Consider the following 20872-nt stretch of genomic DNA (forward strand, 5'->3'; position numbering starts at 1 on the left):
GGAACACATTAGGTACTTCACCAGCATAAAAAAAACACACAACAAGGTAGAAATGAAGGTTACACTAAGTGAAATTGAAGCAGAACAGAAACAGAATCATAGATATGGAGATCATTTGGAGGGTTATCAACTGGGAGGGGGAAGAGGAAGAATGGGGAAAGGTGCAAGGATTAAGAAGTACAAATTGGTAGGGACAGAATAGACAGGGGGAGGCTAAGAACAGTGCAGGAAATGGAGTAGCTAAAGAACCACCCATGGTTCTTTACACCACCCATGGACATAAACTAAGGGTGGAAAGGATTGCCAGAGAGAATGGAGGGCACTGGGTGGAGGGGGGCAAAAAGAAAAATTGGAACAACTGGAATAGCATAATCAATAAAATATATTTAAAAAAAGAAACAAAGAAGGTCTCCAGAAAAGTTGGGTGGGACTCCCCTGTGAGAAAGTCCAACAGTCCTGTATCTGCCGTATTTTGATCAGCAGGCAAGAGAAAATGGAAAAGGGAAGGGCGGCCTGGAACATGACTGGTGCTTCACATCAGGCAACCCACATGGAAAACATGGTCGTTGGGAAGGTTCCCGCAGCACAGAAAAGATGGACTTCAGTAATGTAAAAACACATAAAACACAGATACATGCAACCTAAGTAACAATACTTGGAAAAAATCTGTCCTTCATTACATACATATCAATTCTTTCACTGGAATACAAAGGGGCTTTTAAAAAAGTCTACTATGCAGTTTTATATTTACTGACTTTTAAAATTGAAGGGATATAGTTATTTTCATTAGTCCCCAAGTTATTAAAATCATTTTCTTTCCATACACAGGCAATGTTAGAAATCTAACAATGGATCCCTATACGCACACTCAAAATCTTAACCTTTGCAAACAACTCGGTGCCGTTTCCTTACGTGTGGTGCTTATAATTAGTTGGTAAGCTGCAAGGCGGATACAATTAGCCATATACATTGCAACTCAAAAATACCAGTCACTGACATTAATTCATCATTACGCATTTCGTTCACTTTGAATACTCCAAAGTTTTCAGGGTTCTGCCGTATTGAGATGAATGCCATAGAAGGCAGGCAGCCAAGTTTAATGATGCGAGTTCACTTTAAAACTCCTGTTTGTTTTTATGCAGCCCCACTGAGAATTTATACGTATGTCAGGCATCATACCACCATTCCCCGACTACAGCAGGATCTCTCGGTTATGGGCGGGGAACAAATTATTCCGTCAGTCATCCACAGTAGTCACCGATTTTTTAAAAAGGCTGACAATGATTGCACTGCTCTCTCAAGTTGCAGAGTATTGAAACATTTTGTATGGCGACAAAGTATTTTTGACTCATGAGGTAGTATTTTGAAAGGAAATACGAACTGTGTGAGGTTAGAATCTCAATACCATCTGCTAACTACCATCGACCCTGCCTTTTTGCTTGTCGGGCAACGTCCTCCAAACAGCTCACTACAGGCTTACAGGCCCTTCTCCAAAAGCTGTATAGCTGGGGAATTTCAGAATTCTGGCTTTTCTGGTTTTTAGAAAAGTATGATGAATTTACCACGTTCCATGTAATAGCCCCGAGTGGACTGGCACATGCCCTATAATCAAACATGTTAACATTTCCAATGGGTCTTCTACAAACTCATAAAAAACTCTTCTAACTTCCAGAGCTTTCTGAATGAAGGGATTCTTAGATAAGGGATTGTGACACTGTGCATGTGAACTCTGATGATAGGTCAATTGACAATATGGACTTTCCCAAATAGAAAATGTGTAGTATAAATACATATGTGTACTTATGGAATCCGAAAACACTTTGGGCCATTTTCTGGCTACCTGATACTAGAAATACCTTTTTTCTGGGAGAATAGGCCACTGAAAAAGGAAGAAGGAAGGAAGAGAGGAAGGGAAGAAGGGAAGGGAGAGGAGGGGAGGGGAGGGGCAGGGAGGAAGGAAGGTAGATAGATAGATGGATGCAGGCTAAGACTTTAGTTATGCCCCTAGAGAGAATGGTAGGCAAATGGAATTGCCGTCAGAGAAATAAGTTGAAGTAATCTATCTTAATCCAACCCACTATTTCTTAGCAGCAGCATGAAAACCCTAACATGAAAATTTCAAAGATATTTTAAAAGATTATTTATTTGGGTGGGGGGAGGGTTCGGAAGAAGAGTAGCTGGCACTGAAAAAAACAGAGATTCAGAGCAGTGAAACTGCAATTTGGTCATTTATTTAAACAGGTCTCAGTCTTCAACAGGATAAAGCCTTTGAATTTAAATTTTTTAAAGACTTTATTTATTTATCTTTAGAGGGGAAGGGAAGAAGAGGAAGAGAAATATCAATGTATGGTTGCCTCTCGTGCATCCCCTGCTGGGAACTGGCCCGCAACCCAGGCATGTGCCCTGACTAGGAATTGAACCACGATTGTCTGGTTCACAGGCCCGTGCTCAATCTACTGAGCTACACCAGGCAGGGCTTGAATTTAATTTAATATTAACTAAATATTAATCTGCTTGACAAAAAAACCTGCTTTCCAAGAGAGGTATCTGATATTTGGCATTCTTCTGTTGTTAAAAAAATACAGAAATAACTACACATTCTAAGTTACTAACCTTTGTTGGCCTATTGAAGAGACAGGCTCCACCCCCTCTCTGTAAGAAGTCTCTATACTCCAAAATGCTGCACTTGGAGAACTTCCGGGAATGGGAAACCCTGAGGAAATAAAGAATCAATTATGTAAAAAACTTCCCCAAAACACTCACTAGAGAGGAAAACTAAAACCCTGGAATTAGAATAAAATATTCACTCTGGAGCCAGATGATTTTACACAATTTTTGACAAGGCACTTTATGTTCAAATAGCCAAATAGTATGTGTGTGTAATAAGAATTTATAAAAAGAAATTCAAAGAAAATCACAGATTTGGGGGCAAGGTTACAACCTGCTCAGCATTCAAGCCCTTTGTTGCCTGGGCTTGAAAGAGTTTTTGAAAAGCTCATCACATAACTTGCTCAGCTAGGCAATATTTTGAAATGGGGCCATTTTTATTTATTTCTCAGTAAAGGCAAGTAGTTTTTTTCGTCTCTGTCCTGAGTAAAAAGAGTTCAGGAACCCACCAGATTTTATTTTGAGGAGGGAGTGGAAATGGTCAATTTATTAAAGATTATATAATACAAGCTTCAGCATAACAATTTGGGTAAACAAAGGAACCCTAAAAAGATGTTAGAACACACACACACATATGTTTTTAGTGTGTGCATACGCAACAGAATTAGGGCAAGCACCTATGAATAACAGCTTCTTATTCTCAACCACAAATTCTACTATTGGGTGACATCCATGATTTAATAGGACTGCAACATGAGCCTCTCTATGATTTAAGTAATCAAAGTACCATCTCCATGTCAGTCAGTACCTGCGGGAATGCTATACACAGTCAAGGTTAAATGAAATCACAGAACTTGATACCTTGAGCATATTTGCAACTGTACTAATCTGAGATTTGCAAGGTCATTTATGCTAGGAGATGGGCTAATATTTACATATCCTGACATGTGAGGGTGGTGTACGGAAGGAGGCAAAATCAGCCACTGTTGACCGTGAGCTCTTGGGAGAACTACACGGAAACATATACTTGAGAAAATATATATTAACTTCAAATCGTTTTATCATACCCTAATTTTAGTCAGCCCAAAAATTCATTGAAAGGGGATCAAATATACGGTGAGGGAAAATGTTTTGACTGTAGATGGCGGGTGCACAATGCAATGTGAAGGTCATGTATTATACAAATTTATACTTGAACCCTATATAATCTTATCAACCAATGTCACCCCAATACATTTAATAAAAATTTCATTTAGAAATTAGGAATTTAGAAGACATCCCTCTGTGGAACAAACGTTGAAAATGGCATTACCTCCTTACAGCAGTTCTCAAAAAAGCCCGAGTAAGGCCATAGTGCTACTGAACTACAGAGCAAAAGCAAGGGGCCACAGAATCTAAGTTTCAAGTTTAAACCACATTTCTAAAACCACGTGTTCTCAAGTAGTGGGCATGGTCGACTCTCTCTGCAAACCCTCATGCTCACACTCCTGACGTCCTGAGAGCTGGTGGAAGAATAAGGGAGGGACTCTGCACAGCAGGTTAGGGCTTCTGGCCAGCAGGGCTGTGGCACTAGCAAAGGTTGACAGGTCGAGCAGATGTCAAGCATTGACAAAGGAAGTAAGAGAGGCACAAGGGTAAGGAACCTCCTCCACCCACGAGGAGAGGGCTCTAGCTTAGGCAGCCTTGGGGCAGTGGCTCCCTAGGGCAGGGCTCCCTGAAAAAGAGGGCAGTGTTTCCAGGATGTGGTTCACAGAAGCAACGGCAGTTCCAGGGCAGCTGCCCTAGTGCCCAAAGTATCCACGAGAGGACAGAGGAGAGAGGAGAGGAAATGTTCAAATATCTATCAGTAGAAGACTACCTAATTTAGACACAATAAATCTGTCTTTAAAAAAAATTATTGATTATATAAGCAGTCTAGTACAATTTTCATTGCAGCAACATGTCTATTTATGAGTTCCTTAAACAATAAATTGACAATGAAATTGATTTTCACTGACTGCTTTAGGTAGACAACCAGCTTTCATTCTAAGTGTACTAAAAAATTAATGCCTCTATTAAACTTAGAAGCATTTAATACTGTGCTAGCTTTAACGGTTCATAGAAACAGAAGTAGTTACTATATCTTACACGTACCATCGACTTTAAATAAAAAATTAAAATATAAAGTAAATTAGTCCTTTCGTTTTTAAAATATCAGATAATTAATTATTGAATTTATCCTAAGTGCTTAGACTGAAAACACAGTACCTGAGAGACGGTGTATCTAATTATTTGCAGCGCTCTCAGTGGAACACATTTATCAAATGCGTGTATGATGAAAACTCACCCTGTTTCTTCCATTATGCAGCCACCCCAGGACTCTGTGCAGTCACATTCTAGTCCAAGGACACCATTAAAGCAACGGAAGAAAACAGAAACAACAGAAGTCACGTCTTTAATTTTCATTACAGCTTTTAAATAATCTCTTGTTACTAATTCCATGTCATAGCTACAGAGGGTGATGCCTCACTGGACAAAGTCGACTTCCTTTAAATCAATATTTCTTTATTCTTTGCAGAAGTATAGGTTGCTTCCTTAGACAACAGCTGGCAAGAAACACAGTCATGCCTCTCCTCATTTTTGTAAGTGAAGGGGACTCAATTAAGTCCCTGGGTCAGAACCTGCCTGTCCAGGAGGCTTCTTCTCTGTGCTTCTAGTAGGACTAGTGGGTGAGTTTAACTGGAGGTAGGTAGGTGGGTAAGTTACACTTGAGCTCCTTTTTGACTCCAGGTCTAAGCTCCCTCCTGATACAGTTGCATTCTTATTAAATTTGCAAAACAGCCTCGCCCGCATCGTGTGTCCACATTCGGGTGGTTAGGATCCAGAGTGTGAGTCCTGCCACCCCACCACTGTGCAGTATGAGAAGGCTGGTCACACTCTGAGAAAGTAGGATGTTAGGGACTTTGAAAAAAGGACATTTCTACAATCCAAACATACCAAGAATTACTTTAAGTTGCTCATCTTAAAAATTTTTAGAGGAAAGAGATATACTGCAATTAAACTACAATGACTTAGAACTGAAACACTATGTTTAAGTATTTATTTTTACTTTTTATTATTGTTCAAGTACAGTCATCTCCATTTTCCCACTACCGCTTTTCCCCACCCCTCCTATGTGTTAACTGACTGGACATGCATCGCACAGACAGAATGGCATGTGAAAGTGAGTAAGAAGGTCGGTGTACATACTTGGCTTTCTGCTAGAAGGTTCCCATTGGATTCCAAGGTTTTGAGCCAGGCTCTGCGATAATACTTGTGCCACTGCCATTGGAAGACCATACTGTTTTTCAGAGTTGAAAGTGTGTGGGAAACATTTGAGAGAGTGCACAAAGCTAGTTATTATTTCTTAATCATTACCTCCTCACATCTCAGTTCCCTAAGTAAAGCCTCACAGCATCCAAACGCAGTACACGCTCCTTCCTCATTTCTTCCTTACAACAGGGCCCAAGAAGCAGAAAGCCTCTGTTAGCACACGGCGTCTCTCAGCATTGATGCTCTTCCATGGAATCATAACATACAAGTCCTCCAAGGCTGTGCCCCAACATGACTCACAGCAAACCAGGAACACACTCAACTAACTATGCGTATGTCAAGGTAGGTGTCCACTGAAGGCTGGCTATGGGGACAACCTGGTGCATTCTGCTAGTGATCAGGGTTTCCAAATAGTTGGGTCTGGCTTTCTGAGTGCTGTTGCCAACTGTTATAAAAAAAATTATTTATATAAACAAAGATATTGAAATCTAAATGATGAGATTAAGGAAATAATTGTTTCAATTTATTCTACAGTTAGGTAAGTAGAAGGCATAAAGTTAAAAACTTTACATAGGGAGAAAAGAAAGATACTAATTAGATACTATCACAAACTCTCTGACAGAAATGAGTTAAACCTAATGTGGGCAAAGGAGCATTATAATTTTCAAAAATGTGATAAGGGAAAGATTAATAAGCTTGTGGAAATTTATCCACAGATGCCAAAAAATTCTCTTTGGCTTGCATTTGCCCGATAATTATAAAAACTATTCTTATGAAATGAAACAATACCTCTTTTCTAACAACAAAGACCAGTTTGGGTTCTATTTACTATTATAAAGCACTCATATTATATTCTTGATGTCATTATCACTCTAAACAAGTCTGAGAAAGGATGTGACCTGGACCACAGGGAGAAAAAAAAGAGATCCGATCAGGTGCAAAGATGAAGCTCTACTTTAAGAAAATCGACAAAATTTACCTCATTCACACCGACTCCCCTTGTGCGAGAGCAGACACCTCCGAAGTAACTCAGACTGCTTCTCTTATAGTGGAATGTCACGCGCCTTAAGGAAAAAATCAGTATTAGGACACCAACGTAGCGACCATCACACACGGTCTCCTAAAGCACATCCGATCCCTTACACTGAATACCCAAAACCATCCCCCTTCAAAAAAATCAAAAACTGCATTTCAAGTACATTTAAATTTACATTGTCCTAAAAACCTTTCCATTTCTATTACGTCAATAATCTCAGCTGAGCGAATAGTAATGGAGCCCCTGCAAAACATCATGTATTGGCTCAGGAACTGAGGACACAACTCATGACTTTTTTCTACTAGAGAAGGTCTGGTAGTGATACAAAATACGGCTGATTATTATAAAATGTTGATTGAAGACTGAAAGAAAAGAAAGTATACAGTGCAGGTGAGAGGAAAGGGAGGAACCTCTAACTGGTTTGATTCCAGGACAGAACCTCAGAGAACTGTCTGAGAACAGCTTCACCGTTAGTGGGGGAAGGGAACATGTATTACATACAAGAAAATATGGTACCTCTTTTCCTTAGGGATAGAGGTTCAATTTTAGTCAGTAGTTCACCTCAAAGGTCTATATATCCTAGCCCCTCTCGCAGCTCAATGTGGCCAAATGAGTAAGATTTAGCAAATGATTTCAGTTTTCTCCGTGAAACTGATGGGTGCAAGCTTTCAGGTGCTAACTGGGCGGGAAGGAATGCCCTCTTGCCGTCCTCCAGGACTGTCGTTCCTGCTTCCTGTGCTGAAGGCTGGAGCACCAGCAGCCACCCTGAATCCTGAGTTGACCTTGCAGTTGGAAGGTCTGACAGTAGGAGGTTTTCGGAAGGTAGGTCTAATGACTGCAGAACCCCCCTCCCGGCACCAGACAGCCCACCTCCATGCTTCTTACATCACAGAGAGAAATCAACATCGCCCTTGTTCGAAATCAGTATGTTGACAGAGAACTTATCTGATAAAGTAAAGGGATAAAGATAAACGTGAAGCCAAAGACTGTAGGTACACACGAGATGAGATGCACAGCATCAGCATGTTGCTGGATGCGCTGCCGGTATTTGGAGAATTCATGCAGCATCTGTACGGGGTCGGTGGTGATGTCAATGTGATCCTTCTCCGTCCAGGTCTCTACAGCCACCAGGACAACCCTGGTATTGAGCTGTTCCTTGTAAATCTGGGGGTGTAAAACAGGACAGGTGCAGGAGGAAAATGCTGGGTCAGACATGCACAGTCAGTGATTCGGAGTCAGCGGAGAGACAGGAGGGGAGGGGAGAGGGGAACACGAAGTCATCATTAGCTCATCAGAGAGAAGTTTCTTTTTCTTTCTCACTTCCAAGAACAAAAACAAAGAGAGAATGAACAATCCCGCAGTCGGTCTCTCCTACAAGGTTATGTCAATCTCAAATCAGCACATGTGCTGGCCAGGCATCTCACTTCAGGAGAGAGAGTAGGGACGTCAAGGTTCTAAAGTCTGGACATCAATTCAAAACAGGGTTTAGAAAAGACACCCTCTCCAACCTCAGAGGAGGTAGCAAGTTGGAGCCAATATAGCAGCTCTGGGTGGTGCATTATGGCCAGTAACTCCTGCAGGACTGGAACGGATCACCAAGTCCTTGGACCAACACCAACACCACGGCTGGCTTGCCCTCGGAAGCTTTGTTAAGTGAAATAACACTGGGAGAGAACCACAGGTCTGAAGCCAAAGGAGAAAAGAACAGATTTGTATCACCAGTTCACCTTCACCACAGGGTGGCGTCCCTCACAGCGTTTCAATTGTGTCTCTCTGCTCTCTTCCTCTACTTTTGGCCCGGTAGCTAAATAATTCACATAATTAAGCAATTTCAATGAATGTTGTCATTTTGTCCTCTTTTCAAGCTAATTAAGAAAATAATGGATGACCTCTGAACACACCGAAGAAAGGGAATATCAGCATGCCTAAATCAATGAAGCGAAAATGATTTTTACAAGAAGCAAGTTAAATGTAATGTCTTTTAAAAATCAATTGTTCAGCCTCAGAACCTTGTATGGTAACACAAAATAAAAATTACACTTTTCAAGATGTAATTCTGTTCAATCATGCTGAAACGACTAACAGGGATGCTGCCAAGTAAACAGCTCTGGCGGGGGAAAGGTGTGTTTAATATTCTCATTTCCATATTCACTTATAATTTTCCTCTCAGAAGACTGACAGGAGCTAAAATTAAAGAAAACCAGGTATAAATTGGCTTTCAGAATTTCAATCCTAACTCCATACGACACTCTATGCCCATCCAGCTGTGCCTACCAAGCATTGTATGAGTCTGCATATGATTGGAGGTTTTGAACCACGAAAAAGGCAGAAAAGAAGGCAGTTCTTTGGAGAAAATAAGTGTCATTTAAGTATTTAGCAATTTATAAAAAGGTTTTTATTCACCAGTTAAGAAGAAACGTACAATAAATATCAGATAAAAATATATTTAGCTGAAAAAATAGCACTTTACGTTAGAATAGACAAAGTAGAATGCTATATTTAATTTATGACTAGTCTAATGAACGAGTTATTGGAATATAATGAATAATATTCACATCTATGGATTTCCTACCTAAAACAGGAAAAGGCGAGAAAATCTTAATGATCATTCCCTGTAAATTACAAAAAAATTATCAATAGAAAAGATTTTTAGAGTTAGAGGTCTTCGTAAGGAGATAAGCATTTTACTGTTTCAAATCGGTTTTATTGGGAGACGCACTTAATTCTATCACCTAGAAATGAAGTCCGAAGCATTCATCCAAGAGAAACAGTAAGAAGATAAATTTTGGGTTCAAATTTTTTTGTATTTCCTATACCCTTCAAACATAATCCACCTCAGTGTATTAGTTTTTCTGCCATACATTTAAGTCAGTAAATTCAACTGATTATTATTAACAAAATTTCCTCTGTTGCATTTAATTTACACTCTACTTGGCAGCTAATTTTCTCCAGCATTTTTGTCCTCCTTGGCGCTGGTGACAGTGAGAACCAGATGTCCTCAGAAGCAACTCGAATGTGTTTTCGGAGTTCCGCGAATAACTGGGCAGTCCCCAGAGAGTCTGGTAACACCCCTCTTTGTGAAGCAGGCCACTGCATATTCCCTTAGCCAGATGAGCCTTAAAGGTGGCGTTTTTACTTTTTCCCAGGAGAGAGCTAAAGTGAGCACATAGCAATATCAATCATTCTGCCTTGGGAAAATAGATTTGAGAAAACTGGATACTTACAGAGTCCACGAGGTTGACCACAGATTTTGCGAAGTTGTTGGTATGTGCGTGAGAAGAGCGATACTTCTTGTACTGGGGAGGCAAAAAGAGGTATCAGTCACTGCGAAATCATAATGGCAAATCTCAAAATTCGGCAAAAGCAGAAAGCCCACAGCAACAGTAGAAATTGGAGATTACATATACAGAACTTAGTGTGCGCCATGTTGGATATGATGGCGTTCTCATATTATTTCTATGTGAGGCAGTAAAACTCTGACAACCTAAAACACTCACAATATTCTGGGTAACAGAGAGGGCCTCCAGAAATACGTGTGAGGAGCCTGGATCCAGAGAAGTAAGTTTATTTCTGTTTCCACAACTATAAACACAATCCTTTCATCACCAATGAAACAAATTTCCCAGCTTATAAAGGCCCGACACCAGGATGTTCAGTTCCAACTGGACACCTTCCTCACTTTAAACTCAAGGCCACGCACACATCAAGAAAATTGCTTAGGCAGCACTTTAAATACTGTTGATGACATGGAATGTATCTGCCATACATTCCAGTACATTCTTTCAGAATGCCTCCTCCGAAGGAAGACTTTGGTTTTTGACTGCGCGAAGTTAGAAGAAAGAAAAGACATAAAGTAGAAGTGAAGTGTACCAATAGCTTATGATTATTCAAGAAAATAAGGAAAAATAAATCAATGGAATAGTTACAAAGCAACAGCAGACGTGGTTTTAGCAAGGTGTACTTTGCTTACGCTGTCTTTGAGAGAACACTTGAAAACAAGTCTACCACAGGGGCTCCTGCCCTCTACTGAGAAAAAAAGAAAAACATTCCCAAACTCGCACCTTAAGTTTTTACAATGTGTCTTCAATTACAACTATTAAAACAATGCATCCTCACAAAGACTCAAAATATTTCTACATTAAAAACCATGATGCTCTGTGTTCCGCCTTGCCCACTTTCACACTGTAAATTCATCAGACTCTCCCCATTTCATTCTCTCTCTAACCCTGTGACTATGTTCCTTAAACAAAGAATATATCTTAATGCTTACATATCTGATATTTATTTTTGATAATACTGAGCATACTTTCTCAGCCCATGATAAATGTTCAATAAATGAGCAGTTTGTTATTAGAAGCATTCATTAATTGAGAACCAGTTATATTTATAGCATTTGCTATGGAATGAATGTTTGTATCTGCCCCCAAATTCGTGTGTTGAAATCCTAACCCTCAAAATGTTGGTACTAGGAGGTGAGACCTTTGGGGGTGCTCAGGTGAGGAGGGTGGGACCCTTGTGAATTACTGTTTATATAAAGAGGCTGCAGAGAGACCCCTAGCCTCTTGTACCATGAGAGGACCCAGAAGGACATTTTAACTGCTTTTTTAAACTGAGAATAAAGAAGCTGCTATAAATAGTACGGCATTTTAAGTTGCCTATCTTTAAAAGCAAATGCAAAAGTCTCTCTGGGGTGATGAAAATGTTTTGGAACTAAGGAGAGATAATGGTTCACCACATAGTAAAGGCACAAAATACCACTGACTTGTACGCTTAAAAAAAGTCTTGCCATTAAGAAGCACATGTCACAAAAAGAAAGCAAAAATACTCGTTGAAACTTCCTTTATGCAGTGGTGTTATACAACTATGAGGACAAATTGACTTGCCTTCTGAATACTAATTGGTCTTTTTTGGCAACCTCTTTCTATAGTATAATGGGCGGGGAAATGTGACATGCAAGTTTCGAAAACTGAGGTCTTTTGAAAGCCTATCAAAATGGGATAAGATTTTCACTTATTTCGTGTTTGTAATTTCCCAGTCTCCGATTTTCTTTTAGAAAGTTCCCCCTGCCTATTGTGAGGTGAGTGAATTAGAGAGGTTCAGAAATGGAAAGAGAGAGTTGTTGGGGAATTATTACAACAGTCCAGGTAAAAGATAACAAAGGCTGGACATCTGTATTGGCTGTGGATGGTGAGAAAAGAAAAGAATGAAAGAAGTCTCCTACGTTTTGAACTTGAATAGCCAGAGGAGTGGTGGTGCCATCTAAAATAAAATCATGAGAATGACTAGGGAAAAAGAAGTTTAGGATCCAGGAACCAAGAGTTCTGATTTGGAAATGTCCAATGTGAGATGCCTATTTAATACGCAAGTACGGATGTCCAATAAGCTGTTGAATATGTATCTATGGAACTCAGAGGCTAGAAGCGCACAGAGTGATAAATTTGAAGCCATGCTATTACTTGAAGACTTGAGACTGGAAGGGATCACTCGGGAGGTGAGTGATAATAAGAAAAGAAAGCCCCAAACCAAGCTTCAGAGCACTCCTATAACTCAGGAGTTCAGATGTAAAAGACTAAGAAATGGCCAGTGAAGTGGGAGGGCTGTTGTGTCACAGAAGCTAAGAGATGAAGAAAATGTTTCAAACAGGAGAGAATAGTCAACTGTGTCCAATGCAGCTGAATGAGTAGGAGAGTAAGAGAGGGACGAACAGTGACTGCCAGATTTGTTCACTTGAACTTCCATTTAATTGAGCAGCTAGGATTCACTAGGATCTGCAATAAGTACCCTACAAGAAATACTTGTTCCATACAACTCTCTGAGATAGGTTTTATCATCCCCATTTTATAAATGTGGAAAGTGAGACTCAGAGAAGACAAATAAAAATAGCTGGAGTTCAATGTCTGCTCTGAGTTGAGATAGGAGGTAAATTCATTCAGTTAACAATTCTTAGAAAAGAGTTTATGCGTATTCCTAATCATGATTATTAATGAGAGAGAACTCAATTTGGTAGGTACCTATAAAGTAGAGTTTTTCAGTATGCTGTGAAACTAAGAGAATAATATTGAATGTAAACTATAACTGAAAACTAAAAATAAATAACAGTGGTTTTAAAATAAGAAAAATCAAGTGAAGTTTAAATTGAAAAATATTTTAGCTACTTACATTTTCCTTGCTGACTTATGCATAATAACACAGCAAAAATGTAAGCAGAACATTTGTATTGCATGTACTTTAAAACATTTCAATCATTTTTCTATTAGAAAAAGGTTTTTAATATTTATATTTAGATTAATGGCTCAAAGAAATATTTGCAGACCCTTTTCAAGGCTCTAATTGGCTCACAAATTAGGCTCCACCAGCCAGCCACCAAAATGCTTTCTACAAAATTGAGAGACTGTGTGTGTGTGTGCACCTAATGAAATCCACTGATGATGTGATGCTTGTTCAAAACAAGATATCTGCATTTTCTTCAGGAGGCCAATATGAGGTTACTCTGAATTAAAGAGGTAAGCTGGAATGTAAATGCAGGGAACATTTCTATTTCCTGCCTGAATGAGAACTAATTGTGTATACAAAGGAAAATGTCCAATCTCCATTTATGAGAAAACTTACTTTCACATGATCTGAATACTGAAAATAATTTACATGTAAAGTGCCAAATCTGCCTTTTCTTCCTAAACAAATACAATCTTTAAGAAATTTGTTTTCTGGAAAAAATAAGATAAAATTAGAGCTTGATTTTCAATCCAAGGATTACAGTTATCAAAATAACTATGCTGCCTCATCTAGCACAAAGATTATAAGATGAATACTCTCAGTAGGATGATTACTCTAAAACCCTACACCAAATCTCCTGATATGGAAAAAACAGATGTAAATTATTCTAGTTTAGTTTTTTTAAATCAAGACTTTTTTTTCAAAGCGCCAGGAGTTAAACATTTCCCAGCATGCCAAAAGTCTTGACTATACTAGCAAATAACCTACGGACCAAACTCTTTAGAATGCTCTAGGCTTCAGCCAAGATATTTTATAAGAGAAATGGTTAAGTGGAATATGGTTAAGAAAGTTTCTTACTTTATCTCAAGGAGAGGCCAATGGAGGGGGCAATAATTTATTTCTCATACATGGTTTAAGTGTTAGTAAAATGACACATTGAATCACATTTTACTTTGACAGAAGTAACAAAAGATTATTCATCTTTCCAATGTTTTTTTTATTAATTTTTTAAATTTTATTTATTTATCTTTAGAGGGGAAGGGAAGGAGAGAAGGAGAGAAATATCAATGTATGGTTGCCTCTCATGAGTCCCCTGCTGGGAACTGGCCTGCAACCCAGGCATGTGCCCTAACTGGGAATTGAACTGCAATCATGGTTCGCAGGCCCGCACTCAGTCCACTGAGCTACACCAGCTAGGGCTTCATCTTTCCAGTGTTTTAATCGTCAGTTAAGGATGGTCCCTTTGGGCATACCTTTATTATAATACAGGTGCTTATTTCCTATAATTATATCTGCCACAAATCATAATAATTGGCGAGGAAAATAACATGCTAGCAGAGGAAAGACATGAAATGAAATTAGAAAGCAGTGACCAAATACATAAATGGAGAAAAGCAGCCCTGGCTGGTGTAGCTCAGTGGATTAAGCACGGGCTGTGAACCAAAGGGTCTCAGTTCGATTCCCAGCCAGGGCACATGCCTGGGTTGTGGGCCAGGTCCCCAATGGGGGCCATGTGAGAAGCAACCACACATTGATGTTTCTCTCCCTCTCTTTCTCCTTCCCTTCCCCTCTCTCTAGAAAAAAAGAAAAGAAAAGAAAAGCAGAGAGTAAGAATTTTACATGAAGACAAGTGAAAGTTGCCCCACAATGTTGATGACGTGAGAGGGGGTGGGCAGGGCAGGGGAGAGTAAGTGGGGGAAATGGGGGACAACTGTAATTGAATAACAATAAAAGTATTTTTAAAAAATAAATAATAATTTCATTAAAAACCAAAGTTAAATCCATCCAAGTTACAATCATTACTAACTAGGGGGAAAGTTTAGAGTCCTGAAATTTCTATAAAACCCAGTGTTCCAAGACACCATAAAATAAATGAAGTCATTTAATATTACCAAAAAATAAAGTATCTAAGTATCTTGGCTTTAATGAGTAATGAATGATCATTGAATAAAAAGTGAAGTGTATTCTTTTTCAAGTAAGTTGTTGGGTCCACAACACATTGATTCTATACTCTTACCATTTTGTGATCATTAACAATCATAAGTTCCAAATATTTCATTTCTTCAAACACACCACGAGACGGCTGTAGAAAATAAAAGCATATGGTCAGAGAGAATGGCACCATCTCGGATGAGGACTGGTCAATTATAGACTGACTTTGAATTTCAGAAGAACCCTTTGCTGCCTGTTTAATAAACACCCTTGAAGAAACCTGCTCAGAGAAACAGAAAAAAGGGACCATAACATGTGAACAAACATTCAAGTATTCAGAAAAGAACTATATTTAAGTGTTATTAAAGTACTCATCAAGATAGAGAACCACCTATGTTGTTTTTATATGATTTTTATATATAGAAATATTCCAGTGAAAAATGTACAGTATAATTCTGTTAAAACAAATAATCTCAATTTCTTTGGCTCTGAGATGTGATAAAATATTCATCTCTATTTAAAACTTCAAGGAAAACCTATATAAAACACATTTAACAAGAATAGCAAAGTACATCTAGAAAAGTCACCAACTCTAGTAAAACAGAGACTCGATGGAGTGAAATCTTAATAATAGTATACTAATTATTCAACATACGACTTCTCCCAGGAATAAACATTAACAATGGCAATATTCTAAATTCTTCTAAATTTTTATTATTACTAGATAATCTGTAAGAGCAAGGGCTAAGTATCTTAGCCTTTACTCGGACTTCTATTTCTTTTTTACAACTAGAAGACTACAAGGTCATTGATCAGTTTATATTTCATAGGGGTGAGCTTTAGTGAAATGTCATTAGCCTGTATAAAACTTATTACCAACCACAGAACTAAAGAGTAACTAAGGTATCTCTTCCAAGAGGAACTAAAAAGATATCTCTAATTTAAAAAAAGAATAAGAAAAAGAAACACGGATCAATTGCCACCGTCATACAAGGACAGGACCATAAAAGCAGGAAGATCTGACCTGCAGCTAAGTTTTTGATGACTAGAGGCCTAATTTTTTCAGAAAAATTACATTCACCAAAACATTACCTAAAATATGCAGTTTCCAGTATAATTACTCATTAAGTTATCTAGTAAATTACCATGTAATCTATATGCTATGGAATTAATTCTCAGTTACATACTATTCACCATGTAATTACTAGACAGTCCCCATCACCACGCTTTCTAATCTACTATGAAAAAGACTAGCAACATAATTTCAGTTACAGAGCCTCTATACTTTTATCAATGCATGGGAGCCAAAAGACAATTGCTGATTACATAATTATATGATTCTTATTTAGTAACTATTATGATACTAATGGTCAAATAGATTCATTCTGTTCAGAAAAACACATGCGGCTTCAAAGTTTGGTATAACAGAGGTTCTCATTAGGAAGAAATAAAAAATAAGTGTGATTAGCCAATATCTAAAAACCTAACTCTCTCCTGTTTCTCTTGTTAACAGAAAGGTTTTATATGATGTTATTATATGAGACATATTGTTATATTTATAATTTTTTTATTTTATAGATTCTAGATAGAGAGGAAGGAAGGGAGAAAGGGAGAGAGAGAAACATCTATGTGAGAAAGAAACATCCATCAGTTACCCCATGCATTCATTAAGAACAGCAGACCAAACCCACAACCCAGGGGTGTATCCTGACTGGTAATAGAAATGCCATCCTTTCAGGTGGTGGGATAATGGCCAGCCAACTGAGCCACACCAGCCAGGGAAAGCCATATTTTTTAAAAATCTGCTATATTTTCAATAAAAAATGTACTGCAATTTTCATAAGAAAATACTTTGAAAATAGAGCTAAAACAATATATTCCTTCTACGACATCAGGGTTCATAGAACACTGTAATCAGACTATAGGGAAAGTTGATTAAAAACTAATATGCCTACAAGACTCAAATTTTAGGGTTTTTTGGTTTGTTGTTCTTTGTGTAAGAGGAAGCTGCCCACATCTTAACTGTTCTAGGTACGCTTAGGTACTGTGTGATGATGGGCAACAACTTAACGGAGTGAAATGGCCCCACCTGTGGCTCAAGGTCACACTCACATTCACTGCTCTCTTCCTTCTCCTTTTCAACCACTGTAATTCAGATAGAAAGGGCCACTCGTGACTGCTTTCCATACCTGAGTAAAAGAAAAAGGAATACCAAAATTTATGTTCAACTGCATTTCAATGGGAGTGTGTTTTTCAAATATCACATGAAGGAATATTACATGAACGAAATCTTCCGGATAAGAGATTTCATCTCAAATCAAAATTAAGGTGAAAAATGTACACTGATCATTAAACATTTCACATTCTCACAATCACACATATAATCCAATTTGTAATTAATAAATTATAATCCAAACATAATTTTCTTCTAAACATCATCAAAAACATACTGAGTTACTCAAGACTCATTAGAATGTGTATATTCATCTACAATCATCTGACCTTCAATATCTAAAAATTTAAGAGAGTTCTACTATGCTTAATTCGTTTTAGAACTAAAAATAATGTACGCCATAAGCTTCCACATAGATTACCAAATACTTTTTGCATCAATAAGCAAAAAGCAGTAACATCACATATAGCAATATCCAAAAGAAGGCTTCTGCAAATCAGCATGCTTAAGATGTCTCAGGGCCAGAGCCTACGAGAGAGAGTATTCAAGTTGGCTACAGAGCAGTAAATTTGGCCACACCTGGTTCCTCGTGCACCTTTAGTCCTGGCTTCGTAACTCAGTCTCTCCACCTGAAACAACTATCCATCCCTCACTACATGAACGCCACCGTTCACTCCACCACCCACCCACACCGATCTCAAGTCACTGCAGATCTCAAGTCAATTCTGCTTCCCACGAGCCTGAATGTCTACCAAGTTCCACCAAATCAGAATGGCTGTTTGAATTAAAACTTACTGAGATTCTTCATTTGCTTAGAATATTGTCCTGCCAAGGTTTTCTGGATTATATGTGGTCGACCTGTGCTTTTCTGAAACAAAAAACAATTACAGACAATCAAAAAAGAAGATGTAATTATGCCTCTATGGAACAGTATTAGAACTTTCTGTAATATATTTCCTAAAACGGGGGCATTTATATGCTAATGTTTTAACTATCAAAAACGAAAAGTGCATGTCGCATTCAAATTTCAATTTTAAATAAATAGAGCATCATCCAATTGTTTCAATTTAGATAAAAGCGATAGTCTTATTAGCTACTCTTAAGTCTTAGCTTTCTCCAAAGTCACAAATAGGAAATTCACAAGAAAAAAACACAAATGGTCGATGCATATATGAAAAAATGATGAATACTTTAATAATCTTTCAAAGTAAAAATGGAAATATATGAATTGGTGCCTTCAAGTTGGCAAAGGTTTAAAAATTGATAACCAAAGTTAATTAAAAAGAGGTGAAAAGTACTCTTATACACTGCCGGCAGGAGAAAATTGGTAGCATAGTTCAAAGAGAAATTTAGCAGTTCTATTAACAGCCCTGAAAACATCAATACCCTTTGCCCTAGAAATTACACTTCTAGAAATGTCTTATTTCCATTACTATTATTACTATTAGCTCCCATTACTGAATGCATCACATGTGCCAGGCACTCTTAATGAACACACTACGCAATTTAATCCTCACAAGAACTCCATACAGTGCATATTTTATCCCCATTTTACAAATAAAAATATAGGAGCTCAGAGAGATACATTACTGAACTTACATTACAAACTAATGATCCAATTTATTTTTAAATATATATGAATATATCATCGGAAAACTGGACGAACGCACACTGAAAAGTGAAGAGACGTTATTTCTGGGTGAAGGGATGATGTGTAACTACTATTTAGTTAAGTTCTTATTTTACTTTTCCAAATTTCCTGTATCAGTTTTATAATCAGAAAAATAGTTTTAAGAAGGAGTGTTCTTAATAGCTCACATAGCCCTGGCCCCCTAGCTCATTGGTCAGAGCAACATCTGGAAATGCCAAGGTGAGGATTTGATCCCTGGTCAGAGCATATATAAGAATCAGCCAATGAATGCATAAATAAGTGGAACAACAAATCAATATTTCTCTCCCTCTCTTTCTTTTTCCTTTCCTCTTTCTAAAAATCAATAAATAAAAAATTTTAAAAATAGGTTACATAAAAGACTTACAATAATTAAGAATTTCACTATTCATGTACTACCTAAGAGTAATGAATTCTCATTAGAAACATCCCATCCCTATTACCTGACTTAGTGTAAAGCATACTAAAAATAATAATAATAATAAACAAAATATCAAAACACATCTAAATTCAAGCACATTAAACTCAATTCTGGTAACAGGTGAAAACGTATCCAGAGTAATGAGCCTCACAATTTTAAACACGGACTAATTAAAAGTTTCAAGTGCTGTTCCTTTCCCTCTACTGGTGGGAAAGATGAGGACAAACTGTTCAATGAAGTGAAATAAACCAGACAGAAAAAGACAAATACCACATGATTTCACTTAGATGTGGAAAGTTAAAGAAAACGAAATAAATGGACAAACAGAAATAGACTCAAAGATTCAGAGAACAGACTGATCAGTGCCAGACTGGAGAGGGTCTGGGAAGATGGGGGAAAAGGGTAAAGGGATTAAGGAGCACAAATTGGTGGTTACAAAATAGTCATGGGAAGTGCAGCATAGGAAATAGAGCCAATAACATAGTAACTATGTATATGGGGCCAGGCAGGCACTAAACTTATCATGGGCATCAATTGTACATTACAGAAGTGTCCATGCACCTGAAAGCAAGATAAGGTTGAGTGCCGACCATAACTGAAAAAAATAATACAAGCTGAAAAATAAAAGGAAGGCAGCGAGAAAGACGGTAAAGAAGAAAAGGCATGAAGCATGTAGCAATCCACTCTGGAAGAATACGATCGTGGGTATATGAATGCAAAACGCTGCTTTAAACATTAGGGTAATAGTAGCCTGTATTCATCAATCTCTTCGACAGTTTATTAGACCCAGTCATATACATTTATTAATTCATTAAAGCTAGAAAATTGCCCTGTTAGGGATGTAATGAAAAATTACCTCATTTTACATGTTTAAATACTCTAAAGCTTAAGGAGCTGTTAGTTTCGTTTTGTTTAGTTCTTTAAATTTTACATTATTTTGTTCTTTAGGGTAACGGGGCTATTAATTAATAGCAGGATTTAAATTTTTAGCTGAATGAGTCAAATACTTTTGCTCTATACCTACTACTGGAGTACAGGAAAAACACTTTGCTTAATCAAAATGTCTTTATCTAGGTGGGGTTGTCTCATTATCTGTTAATTTTTATAGTTACTAGCTGAAAACAATACAGGATTATTCAAACATTCACCATGTAATATTTAATGATTTTTCTGTCTCAACTTTGAAATTGACCCCATATTCAGGTATAAATTGCCACGACAAAAAAAAATAAATGTTTGCTCAACTGTTATTATGACCATTACCATTACCTACATGACCATAACCTGTTTCAAAATTTATTTTATATCTACATTTAAAATCTCTAACGATAAAAACCTTTTTTTTGCTCCCTATCAAATGACTGCAATATTCTGACTCTGTCACTTTCAAACTATTTTCCCAGTAGCCGCTCTCTTCACTGACATGACTTCCCTACATTACCTCCCAGTGCCTTCACCTCCTACCATCCCCCCTTCCCACTCTTCTCCAACCAGCCTTCCTCGAAGTTCCTACAAGGCTCTGGGAATGGT

The 20872-nt window shown here is 37.8% G+C and overlaps 1 protein-coding gene across 3 annotated transcripts in view; it reads right to left on the reverse strand.

The window, feature by feature from the left end:
- Window positions 1-20872, reverse strand: part of ADAM23 (ADAM metallopeptidase domain 23) — a 147976-nt gene that overhangs the window by 38002 nt on the left and 89102 nt on the right. For all 3 annotated transcript variants that reach the window (XM_037043500.1, XM_037043501.1, XM_037043502.1), the window contains exons 7-15: window positions 18048-18120; window positions 17192-17268; window positions 15165-15230; window positions 10159-10230; window positions 7935-8098; window positions 6878-6962; window positions 5836-5926; window positions 4934-4982; window positions 2614-2713 (exon numbers count right to left, since the gene is read on the reverse strand). In XM_037043500.1, coding sequence (XP_036899395.1) covers window positions 2614-2713; window positions 4934-4982; window positions 5836-5926; window positions 6878-6962; window positions 7935-8098; window positions 10159-10230; window positions 15165-15230; window positions 17192-17268; window positions 18048-18120 — 777 coding nt within the window. The remainder of the gene's footprint in view (window positions 1-2613; window positions 2714-4933; window positions 4983-5835; window positions 5927-6877; window positions 6963-7934; window positions 8099-10158; window positions 10231-15164; window positions 15231-17191; window positions 17269-18047; window positions 18121-20872) is intronic.

Source organism: Sturnira hondurensis, unplaced genomic scaffold (genome assembly GCF_014824575.4).
Source record: "Sturnira hondurensis isolate 20B ecotype Veracruz unplaced genomic scaffold, ASM1482457v3 Scaffold0004136, whole genome shotgun sequence".
NCBI lineage: Eukaryota > Metazoa > Chordata > Mammalia > Chiroptera > Phyllostomidae > Sturnira > Sturnira hondurensis.